The 19342-nt window shown below is 41.1% G+C and overlaps 1 protein-coding gene across 1 annotated transcript in view; it reads left to right on the top strand.

The window, feature by feature from the left end:
- SLC1A2 (solute carrier family 1 member 2) overlaps positions 1–16949 on the top strand; it is a 35229-nt gene extending 18280 nt beyond the window's left edge. The window contains exons 7-10 of the mRNA XM_065402485.1: positions 1022–1216; positions 5429–5563; positions 12736–12967; positions 16830–16949. Coding sequence (XP_065258557.1) covers positions 1022–1216; positions 5429–5563; positions 12736–12967; positions 16830–16904 — 637 coding nt within the window. The 3' untranslated portion in view covers positions 16905–16949. The remainder of the gene's footprint in view (positions 1–1021; positions 1217–5428; positions 5564–12735; positions 12968–16829) is intronic.
- Positions 16950–19342: the final 2393 nt, after the last annotated feature.

Consider the following 19342-nt stretch of genomic DNA (forward strand, 5'->3'; position numbering starts at 1 on the left):
AGTGACTCTGGTCAGGATATAACCAAGTTAATTTAGTGGAGGGTTGGACCAGAGTCAAGCACTGAAAATGAAAAGCATCAATATATGTAATTGAATTGGATTCATTAATTTAGAGGCAGATCCTTCAGCTGAGCTACGCACACTTGGGCAGCAGAGGAAGGAATCTTAACCAGGGCTGCCCAAAGAATTCAGGGAGCCCGGGGCAAAGCAATTTTGGGGGGCCCTTCCATAAAAAAAGTTGCAATACTATATTCTCGTGGGGGCCCCTGTGGGGCCCGGGGCCTGAGGCAAATTGCCCCACTTGCACCCCCGGGCGGCCCTGATCTCAACTCACTGGACAGAAAGAGTTGTTATGGAACAACTCTGCTGAGGGTACTCAGGCCCAACGGGTGAAACAGCCTGCTCTGCCCCCTAGAGAGGGGTGGCAGGGAAGATCCACACAAGCACCTGTTCCTCAGCGCTAGCCTTGCTGTCCCCCAAGCTCTGTGAATGAGGAGTGCACAGGCCACTGGTTCCTCTGCAAAGAACACCTCCACAACTGAAGAGATGCAGGATTTGACCCTTCAATATTGATTTGAATTCCCATCGCAAAAAGCCATTTGGCTCTGTGCTTTGAAAAAAATCCAAGAAATAATTCATAAATTGGATAGAGAGTCCAACTAGCCCCTCTGTGACCCAGAATCTCACCTCCAGTTAATACTGGAGTGTGTCTTGATTGAAAAAAGGTTTATGGACACAGGAGGATTAAAAACAACAAAATTTGGCAGAGGAAGGGAAAATATGTAATGTTGCCAGCTTTCTGGCAATGAGGTACTAAAAATCATGTATTAAACACTGTGCTCGTCTTTCCCATAGAATTCAGTAACTTCTATTTGGTTGCACCTTCTTTAACGCACATATTGGACTTGAGAAAGGAAATGGTCATAGCAAAATTGCAATAGTTCGGATCTTGTTCCATCATGCAAGAATATTATGTACCACGTAACCCTGTCTTTCTTCATGTCTTTGCTCATTCTTTTAGTGCTGGTACATTACCTGTCACTTTCCGTTGTCTTGAAGAAAACTTGGGCATTGATAAGCGTGTAACAAGATTTGTCCTGCCTGTTGGAGCAACAATAAACATGGATGGGACGGCCCTTTATGAAGCAGTTGCTGCCATCTTCATAGCACAGATGAATGGAATTGTGTTGGATGGTGGGCAGATAGTCACTGTGAGGTGGGTTCTATACATTTCTGCAAACAACTGGGTCTTTGATTTAGAAGGCTGTATAGCATGAAGACGCAATGATGGTTTCTGAATGCCTATGTATTCTTACACAGTGAAATGTGTGGACTTTCGCTTCTCACAGTGGTATTGAATGGATAAGACTGTTAAATAGATATGGCCCTGATTCATAGGTTCTAAGACCAGAACGAACCATTGTGATCCTCTAATCTGACCTCCTGTATTAACACAGGCCGTAAGACTTCCTAAAGAGATTCTCCACTGCCTTGCAATGTGTATTGTCATCATTTGTGACTTCTGGGTTAGTAACATTTTAAACTCACTTTGTACAGGAGTAAATGACAACATGAGGTGCAAAGCAATGGTCTTGTCTGTCCAACATAATAAACTTAGTTAAATGTGGAGGGATGCTCCAAGCTAGGTACAGGGCATTAATTATTTAGAAAGTCCATACGAGTACTAATAGAAAAAGACTTTCCCATAAAAAGTATCCATATAGTTAGCTTGGGTTATTCCCTCTTATTTTGCCAATAAATAATAAAAATAATGGCCTTGGTGCAAGGCATTTTCAGGCTGTGAGGGGGCAATGGTGAGGAAGAGATATGGCTGCAGTGTAACATATTCTGGCATAGTCCAGATGAGCAGAGGGATTTCTTGGGAACTGCTATCTGCCAGTAGACATGAGAGCAGCCCTCATGCACTTTTAAACTTGTCCTAGGGCCAGTTTGGCTCTAGGCAGCCCCTTTGATTAGGGGAATGAGGGGCATATATGCCTTCCCATCCCACATTTACAATGAGTGTTGCTGTGGCACAAATACTGATGTAGCCCTTGAGTTCCTAGAGGCAAGGCTGGGAGTCACAGGGTATTCTACTCACCACTTGACAGCTCCTCCTCCAGGCTGTTCTGGGGATTAGTTCTGCCCAGCTAACACCCCTTTCCAGCAGTTGCAGTCCCTCACTCTGTCTGCAGCCCTTCTCTTGCTCCAGGAGCTGCTGCTTCCTCTTTGTGATTCAGCCCCCTGGACAGAACAGTAAGTGGTTTTCCCTTCCGGGGTATGATACTTTCCAGGTATCTCTGGACAAACGGCATTCAACAGTCCTCACATCCACTACCCTACCCCTGTCACTCCTGCTGTGACTCAAACAGTCTGCTAGTTCATTATCTCTGGCAATACACTCTGGCAGGCTTAGTTGGTAAGGGAACCCAGGCCTGCCCTCTGCTCTAGGTTCCAGTCCAGGTCCCTTTACCAAACAGTCAAGGTCTGCAGCTTCCCTAACCTTACTGCTCTTGCCCTAGGACTACTTCCTACTCTGCTTCCACTCATACTAGTCAAGTCCCTCTCTTCTAGGTCTTAGGGATGCCTCATCCTCCTTTCCTCAGGGAGCATGACTACCACTCTTCACCCTGGAGCCTCTTTTTTATTGCCAGTCTCTTGGCTTTATGTAAGCCCCATCTGTTCCCTCACAGGTGATCTAGATTCCAATTAGTGCTTCCTCCTAGCCTAAATATCTCGCCTGTCTGCCACTTAATTGATTAATTGGGTCTGCCTGGCCTAATTCAGTCCTCTCAGGGCAGGTGTGGGGAGTACACCCCATCACACAGGGATGTCAACCATTTCAAGCAGAACTACATCAATGCTCACTAAAGAACATTTAGTGTGTTCCAGCAGGGTCCCCCCAGGGGAGTTAGAGAGGAAAACACTTGTGTGCTCTACAGCTCATATCCCCATAGTCCAGACTCTGGCACAGCAATCCAGCAAAACCTCATGTGCAGGTGTACAACCACTTGGTCATGTTCAAGAGACACTAGAGAGGTACAAGTCTTGGAGAAGTTGGAACATGTCTGGGTGATGGGAAGTGACACTGAAGACAACTTACCCGCTAGCTGGAGAATAGGTACCCCAACAAGGCAAGTCAAAGAAAAGGAAACTTCAGATAAATCTAAGAGTGAATGTAAGTAACTACCAACATGGTTTATATTTATCTATTTCTATTTTAATAACTTTTGCTGACCCACGTGGCAGGGTATTGGATCAGTCCTGCCACATGAAATGAGTTTGACACCCCTGAGCTATCACTACAGCGAAATAGACTGTAGATCTTAAATTTTATCTCAGTGTGCTCACATTAACCCAGAGTACAGTAGATATATTCCTATTATGTCAAATCATTACATATAGAACTGTGTTGAAATATCTGGAAGCTCAAAGGAATACACACATTTAAGTTAGGTAAGTATAATTTTGGCATGTTTTACTGTAATCCAATTTAAAGTCATATTCGATCCTGTTACTAAAAAAAGAGAATGGCAAAGTTATGACTGTTGCTGCTGAATTCATTTACAATGGAAAATATGACAAATGCACTAAGCCTGACATTTTGAATCATAATAATTCAAACCACACATGAATGCTGCCAAGTTTGCCTTTTCCTTGTGTCTCTAATCCACCCACCTTCCTCTTAGCTAACCCCTTTTCAGGATAAAGAAATGCCTGCACTGGAATTTCTAGTGTTGTGTTTCTTGGCCAACTATATTAGCAACATATTTTACAGTTCTTTGCCTCCTGCAGGTTACTTACAATAGTAAAATATGGTTTTAAAGGGGTTAGGCTGCTTCTCTCAAAGGCAGATGCTGTAAAGTTGGACCTTGAATAATACAATTTAGTTTTTAGAAATAAGAACATTCTTTTTAAAGACGAGTTGCTAATAAAATATTTGCTGCCAGAGGAAGTTCTGGGACTTGTTGACCACAAGTCTTGGTGAACTTGAACCTGAATTATTCTTCCTGCTCCTCCTGTAAAGAATTGACTCACTGTGCCTGATTCAGATCTCGCACCATTTGTACACTAGTGCAGTTGACCCCCTGAACTTCCCAGAATTATTCTTGATGTATGCTGGTGTGAGAGCTGAATGAGGTTGACAGAGAGCAGTGCTCCTGTGGATTAGCCATGGGAAAACTGCCAACTCTTTCCCCAGTGCAATATGATGGGATGACATTTGTGTTGTGACACTCATACTATGTTCTGATATGGCAATGCAAATGGATAGAAGGTTGTTCTCTTATGTCTGCCAAACCCAACTAGCAATGCTGGGGTTAGGTTCAAATGACCCAAATGCAGGCTCAGGCAGGCTTAGTAATTCTCCTTTTTGCGCCTCAGATCTGCCCTTTTGGGCATTTCTGCTTTAACCCAACAACCAAACCTGGCAAAGCAACCTACCCCTTGGAGATGATAATCCTGGAAATGGTAAGGGCTAAGATGCTGTGTCCTCACATTAGCACCATGGCTGTAGCCAAGTATTTACCCCATGGAGGCACTTATTCCCCCACCTCTTTATTGGAAGCACTTGGTGAACCCACAGCATCTCAAATTTAGTAGTAAATTGCAAGATCTATTTCAGAAAGACAGAGACTTCTTTTATATTTTTTATTGTTCCTTGGCTCCCTTGCTGCCTAATTTATTTTCCATTCTACAAAGGAATGCCTAGTGTCTCTGAAGCTGTAGCCTGGTTTTTCAGACTTCCAGCATTTGTAGCACAGACATTCACTGTACTCGACTTTCACATTCTACTAATTGGAGCAAAAGCAGGCATGGCTCTGGATTCGCAAAACCTAATTGGCTGAATGTTGGTTTTGCAAACCAGAACAAGAGTGCTTTGTATCTGGGCTTGGTTTATCACAAGCTCCCAGAGTTTGGAGCATGTGACTGTAGGATACATGGTCTTTCACCATTTCCTTACTGATAACAACCAATTCCCCCACACTATTATCTCACAAAACGAACTGCAAGCTCCATAAATTAACATTAATCAACTGCACTGGAAATTCAACCTGCAGCCTCTACACTGCAGAAATTCCAGTTGGAATGTGGAGGTGGATCTGGGCAAAAGCCCTGGATTCAAACATCTCTGAAATGTAGGGGCGGAGGTTGAAAATCAAAACCAGGCTAACAGTCTGAATGTTGAAAATTGCCTTTATCTTTATAGTAGTCTGAACAAACCCCCCCGATCTGAACACTCTTAAATTGGAGTTGGTGGAGGAACAGAATCCTCAAAGTTGTGGCTTGATCCCATCTCTAGTAGTTATGCAGCCCTGTATTTTCTGGGACATGCCAGGTGAAAACCAACCTTTTGTTTTGATCAAGTGAGTACACATTGAAAGTCACACCCTCCTTGTTGTTACCCAATACTGTGTTTATTTTACAGTCTGACAGCCACCTTAGCAAGTGTTGGAGCTGCCAGTATACCCAGTGCAGGACTGGTCACCATGCTTCTCATCCTCACCGCGGTGGGTCTCCCTACTCAGGACATCAGTCTGCTTGTTGCTGTTGACTGGCTCTTGTAAGTAATAGTGACTCCATGATTCAATCCGAAGAAGTCATCATGTACTTACAGCAAGTAACAAATAATGATTTACTCTTTTCTGCTACCTTTCAATCATGGATCTCAAAGCACACTAAAATATACCTATTGTACAGATGGAGCAACTGAGGCACAGATAGGTGAAGTGGTTTGACATGGGCCACTTAAGTCAGCATTAGAACAAGAAATAGAACCTAAAGGGAAGATCTAAACTATGGCTGGTGTAATTTGCAATAGTTACACTGAAGTCAGTTGACTTAAACAATTGACTTCAATGGAGCTATGACAATTTATACCAGCTGAGGATCCTGTCCCTAAGAGGCTTGACTCACAGACTCCTGCCAAAGCCACTACATTCCCTAGAGATATGTAACCTTCCAAGCTGTTGTTCCAAACTACAAACATAGTTCAATAACAGTTATTCATCTCTGCTTTTAGGTTTCCTTATTATAATTCTTGTCTAAATGGAGGGATGGGTACTGAGTCTGTGGATTATACTGCAGTGATGCCTGTCTAGAACAGAAGGATTTTATATGGCATTGGGCATTTGTATTAATAATGTCATCTCCAGTTACATTAGCTAGAATGAACATGCTTCAGGCTACAGCCAACTGCTTGAGGTTAGGAAGAAATCCCCCCACCCTACCCCCATGATAATAGTTGTCTGTTATATTATGGGAGTCTTACACCTTTCTCTGAAGCATCAGGTACTTATGGAGATAGAGCTACAGATGTGATGGACCACTGATCCATCCAGCATAGCAAGCTCTATGTTCCTAATAGAATCAGGTTTCTTCATAGAGTTCTTCTCAACAAAGACACTATAGGATGAATGTCCTAAAGGAGCCCACAAACCAAACGAAATGAGAAAGCAAACTGGAAAATGGAAGGATATTCCCAGTCAGTTTTTACCAGGAGATTCTCTAAAACATGACCTGACCTACCTTTCAACCTCAGGGTCTTGGGATTAGAGTCCTTTCAGTACCATTGCAGATCCTCAGCCAAGAGACATCCACCTGTTCCACCCTTCTCCAGGAGCTTTCTGTCCCTCACCTCTGGGATTTAGAAGCCCCATTAATAATTATAACAACAATAATACACCCAGAGTCAGATCCTCAGGTGCATTTTAGATTGGAGGCATAGACATCTTTGTGCCACCTTGCCACAGAGTTCCCAGGAACCAGTTCAGCCCATCAACACAACTTAGAGCAGTCCCAGGGCTCCTCTAAGTTGCACTGATTGGTGACAGGCCCCTAGAAACCTTTACATCAGCCTGAATTGCTGGAGCACAGTGCACTCTGGTCACTGCCTTTCCTGCTTCAGCACATCACTACACAGCCTAAGCTATAAGGTTGCAGGTAGTAATGCTGGGAAGAAGTGTAACACTAGCTATGCCAGCTTTATACCACTTACTGATTTCCCCATGCCAGGGGAATCCCCAGCAGCCCAATTGATGCATCTTCAATGCGTTGTGCCATTGGAGTTATGCAGAAGGGGCTTAGCAGAGCTGAGTATTTGGCTTTGAAACTTTAGTGACATAATGTGCTATTTATCCCTTGTTGCCATTGGCCCTTGTTGCCTTATTGGGAAGCATTCAAGGTCTCAATCCACCCCATAACATAGCCCCTGTAGCCATCCTTCTGTGATATATCTGCTAGATCCGAGATGAGGGGTTTTCTTCAGTTACAGCCAGTGTATCACCCTGTCTGTGAGACACCAGCGTCTAAGAACAGTTCCCAGCTCCAGTCCCATCTATAGGGGAAAATGAGGCAGGAATTTACAGCTGGGGCAAGCAAAGGGAAAAGATGATTAAAAAAAATATATTGTAATTGTGTGAAATCATAGCTCAGAACGGGGAACCAGGGTGGGGCTCAGCAGGCAGCTGGCGAAGGGAAAAGAGGATTTTGTGTGGTTTTAAATACATTGGTGAAGTCATGGCTCAAAACAGGAAAGTGGCGTAGGAATTTGCAGCTAGGAGCGGAAGGACAAGAGAGGGTCCATGCTCAGATTTTAAATATATGTTTTCATTGGAACTCAAAATAGGCCAAGTAGATAGGGTTCTGCTGCTGGAAGGAGGATGTATAAATGCAGCATGTGGTTTGTTTGGGTTTTTTAGGGAAATGTCATTTAAAGCCCTGCCTACACTAGTGAACCTCAGAGCCGTAATTCATGAGAAGTGCTGCTCCACTGGCGGGAGCTATAGTGTGGGCAGGGCCCAGACAATTTTACCTTTCTGTCATCTAGCCCTGCTCAGAGGCGTGTTAAACAACATGGGAGTAGAAATGCCTGTGCCGTGGAGCTGCACCGGTGGTGAATCCCAATTATGAAGCTTGCTAGTATAGACAAGGCCAGAGTCAGAGAAGGAACATCTGAAAGGAATGTTACAGGATTGTGTCCAAGTGAAAGACAAGCCTGGAACCTTCTCCCAGACTGGGAGGGCTTTGGGGTTCTTTGGCCTGACAAGCAACAGTGCAATCCATAGTGCTAAAATTCAGAGGCTTAGCGTCAAGGCTTGAGAGAGAAAGAAAATGAGGAAAAAAAGGAGGCAAGTTCTGTATATCTTGTCATGCTGATAAAGCTAATGAAACATTCGGAGCCTGATTCTGACCTCACTTATGCAAGTTTTACACCAGTGTAAATCCATTAACTTCTGTGTGAGATCAGAATCAGGCTATCTATTAATTGACTGAGTGATAAATATAAATACAGGAGATGGATACAGGCAGGAGCGGCGCCAGGGTTTTTGGCGCCCTAGGCGGGGGTCCTTCCGCGCTCCCGGTCATCACCGTCAATTCTGCGGCGGGGGGGGGGGGGGGGTCTTTCCGCGCTCCCGGTCTTCGGGGCACTTCGGCGGCGGGTCCCGGAGCGAGTGAAGGACCCGCCGCAGAATTGCCGCCGAAGACCTGAAGCGCGGAAGGACCCCCCGCCGCCGAATTGCCACCGAGGGCGGCAAAATGCCGCCCCCCCAAATCCTGGTACCCTAGGCGACCGCCTAGGTCACCTAAATGGAAGTGCCGGCCCTGGATACAGGTACAGACAATCATAATGAGCCTGATAGCTGGAACTTGTCTGGATGCAAATCAATACAGTAGATATCTTTTAAGAATAGCAATTGTCCTGGCATTTCAGGTCAAATTAGAAAAATTCTTGCAAAAATGGCTCATCTTGTGAGCTTTTTACTGTTCAAGATGAAAGAAAAGATCACAAAATCACCTGATTTGTCAGGATTACGCTGAAATCTCACAGAAAACAGCTTTCACAATTTCAGAACACTCAAACCCAAACCTGAGTTTTGACTGGGTCTCAGCCTTGACTCTCCCTCCCCTCAAATTGAGGCTTAAGGGGGTTCTGGATCTAGATCAGATCATATCCTCATTGGTCCCTCTCTTGTACAGAGAGATTGGGTAGAAAGACAGACACACAGAACTTTGTCAGGCAAATGTTCCAAGCTTTCACAACTCTCACAGTTTCTTAGTTTAAAACTAAACAAATCACAGCGGTGACATTTAATAGGAGAGCGTTATGTGCCAACAGTTGGAATGAATCCAGCATCATTAGCTGTAGCCAAGAACTGGCTACTTTACAACTGTGAGACTAACAAGCTTAGCAAATGCCATACCATGGGCTCTTGGTACAGAAGTACTTTGCATTGGGAAAGCTGCTCAGATCCAACATCTAAAGCAGACACCTACATTCAGAAAGACAACTGGTAACGTTTGCATGACATCTGAATCTTTTCTGTAGCTTGTGTAACATGGGTCTACATTCAAAATGCTTAGGCCCACATTCCTTCGGAAAGTTGATATTTGAATGTTATTGCTTAGGTCTGTTTCTAGAATGTAAACTCAAGTAGAATGAAATATGAAAAGCAGAAGTAGCTAGTCCCCTAAGTGCCAACAAGATGAAAGCAAGTTAAACATGTCACTTTTTGAGTCAGTGGGAGCCTTGAGGGATTTATTTAATCTCCTTTTTAGGATCCTTTCTAGGATCCAGAGTATCTAGTCAAGAAAGCTCCTTGGAAGGGACAATGTTTTTTTACATATTAGTATTAATAATAATACCTAACAACACTTTGTGGACCTGCTTCTCCTCTCACTCATATAGTGGTATAACTTTATTGCCTCCAATGCTGCTAGCTTTGATTTATACTGGAGTGAGTGGAATACAGAGTCAGACCCTATGAGCCTGATCCAACTCTCATAAAAGTCAATGGGAGCTGGCTCTGATCCTACAAGAGAAATAACATAAGTATGAGAAATCCTTTCTTCTTCAGATGAAAGAATCTTTTTGTCTGATCACTGCTGACCCAGCCATCAGTCATGTATTGATTCTTCTGATCTTGATATTACTAGGTATTTTGGGTAGTCGGAAGAGAGATTGAGTCCTTCAACACTCCTTCTGTTTCCAAAATATCTGCTGTATCTCAGCAGAAGCCAGGCTGACTCCCTTTCTCAATCTTCCTTTCAGAATTCATGTTTCAGACTACATTGAAGTCGATATGTTGGACGAATAATTTACTGGGCCAAATTTTCCTCTTATTTACACTGATGCAACCCTATTGACTTCAGTGGGGTTGTACCACTGTACTCAACAACATAATGTGATCTATTGTTTTTAAGAATAGAATGAATGGAACCTTCTCTCTTCACAAATCCTTTCTCTCTGGATGCAATCAGCCTTACTGAAGTCAATGGGAGTCGGTGGGGCCGGGATTTCACCCTCTGTGTTTCCGTTAAGTCAATCTAGCCCAGTCTACAGTGAATAGTTCTGAAACATTGTGCTGTTTGCTTAGCTGAATGTTTTTTCTTGTCTACTAACAGACACAGATAGATTGAGGCATCTCCTCGCTTGTTAAATATAAAACACACTGGAGCTATATTTGTGGATTCTGGTCTCCACCTCCTGTCTGGCATTCTGAGCACTCACCCTGGAGTGGCATTAATGAATTCATTCAAGATGTAAGACTATTCACTCAAAATTATTCAGGCGTTCTATAATGTTTCCATGGAGATCTTATTGCAGAGTTCAGTATATTTTATGGGTTTTGTTAAAAAACGAACCCTCTGCAAGTAATATTTTCTAAGTCTGCCACTTCCACTAGGGTTGGGATCATACGTGCATGACATAATAACTGTGTAAAATCTTTCACTCAAGCAAAGCAAAACTGGAAGGATTTTTCCTTCTATATAATGTTTTGTTGTGAGTATTGGCCATAAATGAAAAATGTTTTTCACACTTTGGTACTATTTTTATGAACATTTTGCAAAACTTTGCTGATATGCTTATGAAATTCCACCATAATTGTCAGACACAATGGCAAAATAATGAAAAACACTTGTGAAATCGATTCAATTGGGTTTTGTAAATGTTTACACTGAAATTTTAGTCAAAGCACTAAACAAAAGTTTCACTCAGTCATGCATAAGGATATAAAATGATTAATAGTAGTTCATTGATTTATAAATCAGATTTAAACTTTTGGCGTGGTGCTAGACAGCTATACAATGCAAACCTAGTACCAGCAATATTAGAAAAAGCAGGGAAAAAACAATGTTGTCAAATCAACGACTGTTACGTGGAAAGGAATTCTACCAGCATGGAATTGTACATTCCTGCTTTTCTGTCATTTGATCAAAGGTCATATTGCTCAATCATCCTGTCATCCTCTGAGAAGACTTGGGTTTTTTGGAAATACACCTCAGCCTTTCTGTATTCCCATTTCTGATTGACTCCCTGATGAACCAGAAATCAGGACACCACAAGCACTCTTCCCTTGCTTGCTGTGGGTTTGTTAGATTAGAATTAACAGAGTTTTCTGAGGATGCTTCTGTCCAGCTAATATCGGTAGAGGTCTACGGATTTATTATTATTGTTGTTGTTTTACATTTTTGACCCTAAAAGGATGTCAAAGCACCTTTCAAGTTAAATAGACATTCACAACACTATACATGGATCACTTCAGCTGCCCCTGAACCACAGCTGCCTCTTGGGGTGAAATGTGACTTTTTAACAGTCCCACAGTGTTATTGTTGTCATTTACATCAGTGTAAAACAGGTGTAAAATGGCACCAGACCAGAGTGAAAGCATTTTACATCTACTTGCACTTAATTTACACTGACATAAATGACTACATAGGGTGCAATGAAGCAGCTCTAGTGTCTGCTATTGGCAGGAGACATGGAATCAAGGGTTCTGATGTGGGGAGAATCTAGTCTTTCATGTTCAGAATCATCAGCAGTGTAAAAAGGATACTGGAGAAAGGTAGGGCCTCCACCGATGGTCTAATGTTTGCAAGTGCCAACAAATATGTTTCCTTGTAAAGAAGCATGTGGGCCTAATTTGGCATCAACTTGCAACCAGGAGGCTCTTATTACTGAAGAAGTGTCACTGGTTCATCATTTCACAGGTTATATTTGGTTGGCACATATACCCTATGAATACTGGCATACAACAGTGTGAATGGGCACAGTGCCACCTTAACAGCTGGCTATGTGTCTAGTGGTGCGAGGGAACCAGAATCCAACAAGAGCACTGAAGGTTTGAGTCCCATAGCGAGATTTCACATCACCTTCCCATAGCTTCCTCAGTTTGAATAAAGGGGAGATGCTATTTATTTACATCAGCTGAGAGCTGGAATAAGTCACTAAATCTAAAATCATTTCCCCTGGTTGTGTAAAGAGAATTCGGGGCCCTGATGAATTCAGGTTAATTTACTGGCAGTGAAATGGGAAGTGCATAGCGATACAAAATCTCCAACCCAAGAAGCAGGCACTTTACAGATCTCAGCAAAATACAAAATACAATTTGGCTGTTTCTTTGTACAATCGCTCTGCCACATCAGGGAACCAGATCTGTGACTATGGGTATCTGTGCCATGGAAGTCTGTATATAGTTTCTGTTTGAACAGTCCCCTGGGAAGGCATTTCTTTTCAACTTCTCTTGAAAGCTAAAATCCTTTCCACTCTAAAGATCCCATAAACATTCTGTAGAGGATAAATGACAGCAGCAGCAGCACCTGAAATATTAGGCACTCCTTTCATCCCGAACTTTCCCCTTTCCCTAATAGTGAACTCCAGACAACAAGTGAGTCTTTCATGCTCCAGACTGATTTATCATTAACTATCAAATCTGTCTCTCTTTCCTTCTGCAGAGACCGGATGAGAACATCAGTAAATGTTGTAGGAGATTCTTTTGGTGCTGGCATTGTGTATCACCTCTCCAAGGCAGAGCTGGAAAACCTGGATTCCCAGCATAAGGGGCATGAAGACATTGAAATGACCAAGACTCAGTCAATTTATGACGACATGAAAAATCATAGGGAAAACAACTCAAACCAATGTGTTTATGCAGCTCACAACTCTGTCACAGTAGATGAATGCAAGGTACCTTTCACATTTATGGATATTGAGACTTGTATATAGCAGTGCATGCTTTGTTTTACTTCATTTTTTAACCTGCATGTATTTTTTTTTAAATTGTTTCACAAATGTGACAGTCTCTGTGAACCTCAGACATTTTAAGTAAGTTTAAGAAGTTACAAAGATTTTTTGCACTCTTCTTAAACATGGCATTTGAGTTGAAAAATCATATACAATGTTTACATATCAAAAACTAAGGGATTATGCAGCGTATTATGGAATATTCCAAGACACATAGAGAATATGGGTATCTACCTAGTTTCCTTTGTTAACAGAGAGCTTATTGCTACTCAAATGAAGGCTAGCTGTAAACCAAGTGCAGGTATTATTATTTGATGGCAGTCTTCCATGATACGCCATAAAGAGACACACGTGTTAAATGCACCATATCAGTGATCGCGCCAGCACTCATACAGCATGTGTATGCTTTTCTTTCATCATCATTCTTGGTAGTCATTGTAAAAATACAAACTTTGCAATTTCTATCTAATCTTCACTGTAACTAACCTGGATTTTAAAAAGAAAAAAATGTCTTGATTAGAGTGAAGCGAACTTCAGAAACCCCATCAGTTGAATGAAAAACTAGGTTGAGTGATTTGTGTATAAAGGTTTACCAGGCAACCAGGACTAGGACAGGCCTGATTAAAGTCAAAAGACAATATTTAATTGAAAAGGAAAAAAATCAAAACCAAATTAAAACTTTTCATTTTACGGCCAATTTTTACTTTAGCTGCTTCTCCTGTTCCTCCCACCTGATTATATAGCAAGTGACCTGTTCCATATTTTATCAAAACATGTCTAGATTGGCTAGTGAGTCAACCACACCCAGATATTTGTCCACAGAGAGAAAGAGAAAGCTTGTGGATTCTCTGGCACCTTTAAATCTCCACAACAGACTTAGAATGGACATGAGTCCCATCTCTAAAATCCAATTGCTAAGTTATCATAGACAATGGAAATGGAAAAGATTTATGATGTCATTTTCCCCACCCCTAAGCCAAAGATCATTCTTCACAGTACATTTTTTCAGAGGTTTGCCCTATCGAGGGTCAAATGACTTGTTTGAAAAATGGTATTTTCCCTTAAAGTTTTGAATTAACCAAAGCTTTCATTTTGTTCGACATTTTTTTCATGGAATTTTTCAGTTTTTTGGTGAAGTTAAGATGAATGAAACTTTTCATTTTGAATGAAAAAATCATTTTGTTTTGGTTTTCAATTTTGGGGGATATTTCCCCCCCTTTCTCTTCTCTTCCCCTCTTCCCTTTCATTCCACTGGAAAATCAAGAAGAAAGGGGGGGAAGTAGGGTGCAGCGGAAGAAATAAAAATGTGACAATTGAAACAAAATGAATTTTTTATACATTTTGTTGTTGTTTTTTCTTTTGAAAGGAAAAGAATTGTCTGGCAATATCTGTTTCTTTTTAAAAGACATTTTTCATGAAAGAAAATCAACATTTTTTTTACCAGTTCTAGATTCGATTGATGGGGTTTTTATCACTTCCTTTGAAAAACCATTTCATAGTCTGATAAAACTGTTCCTCTTCCTAAAGAGGTGGAAAGAACCAATTACCTTTGATGTTAGGATCAGTCCTGGGGTTTTTGGCCTAACAATTACTGGCTGATTTTATTGGATTTAGTGCTACTAGGAAGCACCTGAAGATACACTAATGTGGGCTTCAGTCTTACTGTGACACACTCTGGGCTTGATTTTAAAAGGAGTTCAGAACTTGCACCACTTCAGGACTTTTCAGGACCAGTCCCCCTTTCATTTAAAAGATACCAACAAGCCATAAGTTATTGGCTGTGTCACAATCACTAAAATTGTCCCAAACACAGTGGGATTTTGAGGTTTATGTCATCACTTGCAAGTGATGCTCTAGTGACACTGCTACCAGGAACTTTTTAAGGTGGTATTTTTGCTGGACAGATCCACAGAGAAACTGGATTGTGTTACAAAGGTTCCTAATTACAGGAACTCACAGAACCCAGGGAAACAGAACTTCCCTAATTTGGGATTGCCTCACTTTCATAATGGTGAAGATTGCTCCTTTCCCCTTCTTACACTCTACCAGTGCTGAGCTAGCCAGGTTTTCCCCTCTGCTAATTTTCATTCCTCTCCCCCCCCCCCCGAGTCTCTTTTAAGGACCTCAAAAGGGAGTGATGGATGCACTAGTCCATCCCCTCATTATTTTGTCCACCAGTTAGCTCTAATTTCAAACACACCAATTTTGGTTCATTCTTTTCCAGTCCCACACTGGTCTTGTTTACCAGACATGAACTTAACACAGTTCTTGAATTATATCAGCAGGCCCTTTTTGTTTGGATACCACTGACTCCTAAGCTAGCAAAATTTGACACTTGTCATTGTTGTTTTAGGCTTGCTCTTCATTGGGAGCTTAATTAGTACATTCAAGTATATGAGAGGAACCTTGACCTAGTATGCATCCGAAGAAGTGGGCTGTAGCCCACGAAAGCTTATGCTCTAATAAATTTGTTAGTCTCTAAGGTGCCACAAGTAACATATCATCTCTATTTACTTCCTGTAATATACTTCAAGTATAATTCAAGTCTTTTATAGTCTTGTGTAGCCACTGTATATTTATAATAAGTAGGCTATTTTTTATGTGGGAGTATAGTGGCTCTTATTGCATGATATTTCTCTATTTTTATGATCACATTTCACATTACTTTATGTGGTTTTCAGCTCCAAATATGCTGTGTATTCTTGTAACTGCATGTGTTTCCCTTCCAATTATCTGTGAAAAAGGTTGGCTTTGTTTTAAACATTGGTGCATTTTTGTAATGTTTCCCTGTCCAAATGCTTCCATACATTCGGTTTACCCATCATGTGGAATATCAGTCCTGTCTTTAAGTTTTCATATGAAGCTGAGGACAGTAACTTGGAAGGTAAGCTAGGAAAGAATAGGCCATCCATATAGAATTAGACGAAAGGTTCTCATACTATGTAAAGGTCCAGTTCATTTTTCCTCAGTCAAACAAAATACTTTAGCTTGAGCCCCACACATCTCCTGTTAAGGATTTCACATGGATATTTTTATATTGACTGTTGGGTCGTAACACAGCGATCAACATTTCCCATGAACTGATAAACCAATATTGGTCTTCCACCATACTTATCAAATTAATATTGTAGCATGAACCTTGAAATGCTACAATGACCTTTTTTGTTGTTCTGTGTATAAAATATAGTATTAATAAGAATTGTTTGACCTGATTTTAACTGAACCTTTCACATGCATGAGTAGAAATAGTGGCACAATGAATGGTGCTTTACAACATGTCTGTGGAGCAGCTATTCTGCCATTTTCTTTGAAGTTTTTGTAATGTGTGTGTATATATGTATCCATATTCCTCTATCATTCTGTCCCTTTCACATTCCTCCATATCCTCCAGCAGATGTCCTGCAGTGCAGATGAGTTCTATAGGAAATTTTTTTAGTTCAAGTTAAACTCTTCTTGCAAATTAGGAAAAGTCTGAAAGCGACAGGACTGTCTATATGTGTAAAATATTTATGAAAACTATACGACTTCAAACAGTGAAGGGAAAATAAAATCCAAAAAACATGGATCATTGTTCACTCATGTTTTCTAGCCAATATTAAAATTACCCCTCCCCACCTACACACACACACACCTCTCCGCACTTTGAGGACATTGTGAATTATGAATAAATATATATAAAATACATATATATTCACACATGGAGTACGTTACTCCTATAAATATCATGCTTCTCCATATAACTCATAACTTTTCTTGTCAAAGTGCCTTGGCCTTTAAGTTAGATGTCAATGATAATTACTTGCAGGTGACACTGGCAACCAATGGCAAATCTGCAGACTTCACTGTTGTTGAGGAAGAGCCTTGGAAACGTGAAAATTAAGGAAAGCGAGTCCCATCTCCATCTTTAATAAGCCCCTGAAGCTATCTTATGGTAAAAGATATCAAGATTAAAGAATATTTCTCTATTTATTTAACATCTAAAGTTTCTGCTTATTTAATTTGTTAACCGAAACTTAGCAAAGATCTCATAAAGTCATTGTGGCTGCCGTGTTTTTGCCAAATAGTGATCCATAACTATCTGTCTCACTTGTACTGTTTGAATGGATGCAGCTGGAGAATACTCTATGAATTAACAGTTATGTTCTCACCAGCCTCTCTCTTTTGCTCAAGATGCAGAAAATGTAGATGCTGCAAAATGGAAAGATCAAAAAGCCAGTATGGCTTTCTCCAGGGACTCAGGGTAATGAACATATAGTATCATATAAACCTTAAATTGTTCTCAGTGTCTCTTCTTGTGATGTATGTACAAATCAGTACTGCAGTGTACCTTTGGTACAGTCAACATTGTGTAACTACACTATTTATTGTAAGTGTCTCTAAAGGTTTTCTATAAGTTTTATTGATAATTAGCAGCTGGCATGGGGGACTCAGAATTTTCATCTTCCCAGGTACACTTTAAATTAAGTGTCTCAAATAAATATTTCATTTAGATTTTGGGGGCCAAATTCACCCCAGGCATAACTTTATTAAATTCAGTGGAGTAAATACAAAGGGCCAGGTCCCGGGCCTTTCAGATAGCACCAGATTCTGATGCTCTCTTCACATCAAATAGAACCTTACAGCCCATGTAGTCCCTCTGCAACTATTCAAGGAGAATTATGTTATTCAACTTAAGGAAGGCACCAGAATCTGTCCCCAAATGATTATTGAACATTCTTTTTGTTGAGGATGAGCAATTATATGTAATAGGGTGTTAAAATGTAATGGTGCTTAGCATACGTTGGTTTGTTAACTAAGCTAAACTAAATGTATATTTAGGACACTTAATTTGAAGTGATAACTATTTTTCTTCTCAAGTCCATCTTAGATTTGAGCCAATGAGCTAAATCCTGAAGTCATTACCTGGTTAAATTTTGCATTGAAGTCAATGGGAATTTTGCCAGAGTTAGGACTGAGTGAAAAGTAAACCAGGACTTCAGGATTCAGTCCAATAAATTTAATCCCCATCTCTCTATTGTGAAGAAACAATTTGTATAAATGTCTTTGATGTCAGACAAGCAGTGATTCTAGACCACATGGCATATGAATAAACAAGGCAGAGTTTTGTCGACACGGTATAACTAATGTAAGATGTAGAGGTGCAATAATCATTCTCTTAGGTTGTTTAAAAGGTGCTTGTTAAAAATCAGGGCTTGTAAAGACATAGGTGTACTTTATTATGAAATGAATACTGTTTTACAGCAAATCTGAGCCAGGTAGCTGTGGGAAAGTCTGCCCTCTGAACAAACCTTCTGTGATGTGAGTGTTTCTTAAAATGTTCTCTGAGCTGTCCAGCCTATGAGCTTATAATGAACCTACCTACAAGGTGAGATGGGAAATGAAGCACACATGCTTCTCTCTGTCCATGCACAGTGCAGTGCTGCCATTGACGTAAACTGGAATAACGTGTGTGAATGTAGAGTTTAAACAATAATCCAGTCTAGTTTTGCTAATTTGTATTGTGTTAGCTATTCCAATGAAGTCACTATGGGCCCCTGCTAGTAAGGACTACTCACCTGTTTAATGGTTTGCAGAATCAAACCTATAGTCAACATATTCACCATTCAAATATTTGTAGCTGTGCAGTATTTTCCTTGGGAACATTAGTGCTCTTTTGACATCCCCTTGCTGCCTCACTAACTGAAAAGTCCTAAAGAATTTAATAGCTATTAAACTACTGTGAGTTCTATAGACATTATTCTGACAACCTAAAGAATTTAATAGAGAATTAGTCCTTTTCTGTAGGTCTTTTGTACTGTTCTATGGAATTCTGTTCCATCTTGTTCAACGTATTTAATGGAAATTGTGGGTACACAGAACTTCTCAGGATCAGGGACTTAGTCTGGATTTGAAGAAGAGTTCACTTCTCTGATCCCCACAGAAAGAGATCAATTGCCCAAGACAGATGTAACACTGTTGGCTCACCTCACATGAAAGTCACTCAGAGCTAAGTAGCAATTGTATAGGATGACCATATTTCCAAAAGACAAAACAGGACCCCCCAGCTGCTCACCTGTGGCCCCTTTCCCCCCATGCAAGGCTGTTCCCCGTCACAGGTACCCTGCAGGGGCCCCCTCAGGAGGCTATTGCCAATTGCTGGAACCTTGCTGCCCTCCACCCCCCATGCTGGAACGCTCCCCCCCCCCCACGGGGGGCTGGCATCTCTGCTCGCCCCCTCTGCACCGCACCCTGCTTTTTTTGGACAAAAGCGGGTATTTGTCCCATTTGCTCTTGCCAGCTGGTCAAGTCAGCAAGAGCAAACGGGATAAATGCCTCCTT

This window comes from Emys orbicularis, chromosome 4 (genome assembly GCF_028017835.1).
Source record: "Emys orbicularis isolate rEmyOrb1 chromosome 4, rEmyOrb1.hap1, whole genome shotgun sequence".
Lineage (NCBI taxonomy): Eukaryota > Metazoa > Chordata > Testudines > Emydidae > Emys > Emys orbicularis.